This window comes from Phocoena phocoena, chromosome 17 (assembly GCF_963924675.1).
Source record: "Phocoena phocoena chromosome 17, mPhoPho1.1, whole genome shotgun sequence".
NCBI classification, from domain to species: domain Eukaryota; kingdom Metazoa; phylum Chordata; class Mammalia; order Artiodactyla; family Phocoenidae; genus Phocoena; species Phocoena phocoena.
In genome coordinates this window covers 42469942-42472268 of record NC_089235.1, presented here as the reverse complement: position 1 = coordinate 42472268, position 2327 = coordinate 42469942, and the positions used below count along the sequence as shown (strand labels likewise).

Genomic DNA, 2327 nt, shown 5'->3' with positions numbered 1-2327 from the left:
ATAAAAATAAAGGTTATGAGTCTGAATTGGGTTAGAATTGAGCTTCCATGCCTTATTGCGTTACCTCAGGAATGTTCCTCGGCATCTCTGAGCCACAGTTTTCTCATCTGGAAAATGAGAATGATAACAATACCTCCTTAACATATTGAGAAATTGCATATAAAGCACATAGTAAAGTGCCTGACACATAATGATACTCATAAAATAGCAGTTGCTATTTTTTTTTTTTTTAAGTAGTTAGTACTAACATCCCACCACGTATCACATTGCTTTGTGGCCTGGCATTACGGTACCTACCTTTAAAGTCCCTGGAGTTAAGGTACCTGGGCAAATCCCTCAGCAAAGGCTTTCAAAGATGAGACATAGAGACCAGGAGCAGTTTCATCGTGATAGATGTCACAGAAGATAACTGAAGGAACTTTAGATATTTAGCTTAGAAAGTATATGGTAGGGGAACTGACATGATGGCTGTCTTGAGGGTGTCTTGTATAAGAGGACCGCGAGGGCACAACTGAGACCAACGAGAAGAAACTAAGCGAAAGGACTGCCCTCTTGAACAGTGAGAGCGAGCTGGGGTGAGAAGGGGGTGGGGGCGTCTGTGAGGGTCGGCTGGTGCGCAGCTGCGGCACTGGAGCCAATCACCGGGCGCATCCAGTCCTCGCGCTACGGTACCGTCGTGCAGTCGTGACGTAGACGGTTGCCATGGAGAGGGCCTCTCGGTAGGGACAGCGAGCTGGCGCCAGGGGCCGCAGGCCGGAGCGTGCGTTTGAAGTTGAGTCCGTTACCATCATGAGCGGCCGAAGTAGGGGTAAAAAGTCCAGCCGCGCCAAAAACCGTGGCAAAGGCCGCGCCAAAGGCCGAGTCCGCGCTACTCCTGACGACGCCTCACGCGACCCGGACCCTCCACAGTGCCAGAGGCTCGGGGAGGAGACCCAGGAGGCACAGGTGCAGGCTGGCGCGGGTTGGGGTGGCCTGGAAACCGCTGAAACCGCTGAGCCCGCGCCGCCCCGCCGGCCCGGGGAAGAGGGTGCCTGCCGGCTCCCCCTGGACTGTGGCCTCGCGCTCCGGGCCCGGGCTGAGGGGGATAGCAGGCAGGCCGCATACAGGCCCGGCCCGGGGAATGCCACAACCCTCTCGGAGCGCCTGCCGACAGACACTGTCTTCGTGGGAACCGCGGGGCCCATGGGAAGGCCGAAAAATGTCCCTCGCGTTGGAAATCGACGCTGCCCCGCTGGGAAGAAGGCCCCAGTTACCTGTAGCGCAGTGGGCAGGGCGTCTCCGGCCGTAGCTGTTGGGAAACCGAAGAAAGGGACCACTGGGGAGTCTGCCTCCGTTCCAGTGGTAGAGGAAGAGAAGGTGGAGAAGGATGCAGGGTCAGGGCCCCCGGCAACAGATGGCAGCATGGATACACTGGAGAACGTCCAGCTGAAGTTGGAGACCATGAACGCCCAGGCGGACAGGGCCTACCTGCGGCTCTCCCGCAAGTTTGGGCAGTTGCGACTGCACCACTTAGAGCGCAGGAACCTCCTCATCCAGAATATCCCGGGCTTCTGGGGGCAGGCTTTTCAGAACCACCCCCAGCTCTCATCCTTTCTGAACAACCAAGATAAAGAGGCACTCAGCTACTTGAACAGCTTGGAGGTGGAAGAGCTTGGCCTTGCCAGATTGGGCTACAAGATCAAGTTCTACTTTGGGCGCAACCCCTATTTCCAAAATAAGGTGCTCATCAAGGAATATGGGTGTGGTCCTTCCGGTCAGGTGGTGTCTCGTTCTACTCCAATCCAGTGGCTCCCAGGGCACGATCTTCAGTCCCTAAGCCAGGGGAACCCAGATGACACCCGGAGCTTCTTTGGGTGGTTTTCAAACCACAGCTCCATTGAGTCTGACAAGATTGTGGAGATAATCAACGAGGAGTTGTGGCCCAATCCCCTGCAGTACTACCTTATGAGTGAAGGGGCCCGAGCAGAGAAAGGAAAGGAGGGCAGGCCATGTCCAGCAAGGCAGCCAGTGGACACCCCAGAGCCTGGGGTAAACAATTCCAACTGATTCTGCTCAAGTCTCCCTACTACCTCCTGCTGGACCCGTGCCCAGCTGACCACATGTGTTTGGCTGTCTGCCTTCTCTTCATGTTGACCTCTGTGCACTGTGTTCCCTTTGGACTTTAGTTACAAGAATATGGTGTTTATGATATGTTCTTTTGCCTCCCCATGGCATTCTTGCTTTTTTACGTTAGTGTCACATGTTACGTGATCTCACCCCTACTGTTTATATGTTAAACACACATGATTCAGATGTGTGCTGCCTTTATCTACATTGCCTGGACCCTG

General features: G+C 54.6%; 1 protein-coding gene across 1 annotated transcript; it reads left to right on the top strand.

The window, feature by feature from the left end:
- Nucleotides 1–721: 721 nt before the first annotated feature.
- Nucleotides 722–2046, top strand: TSPYL5 (TSPY like 5). Its single transcript, XM_065895659.1, has one exon. The coding sequence runs from the start codon at nt 790–792 to the stop codon at nt 2044–2046; it is 1257 nt and encodes a 418-aa protein (XP_065751731.1). The 5' UTR covers nt 722–789.
- Nucleotides 2047–2327: the final 281 nt, after the last annotated feature.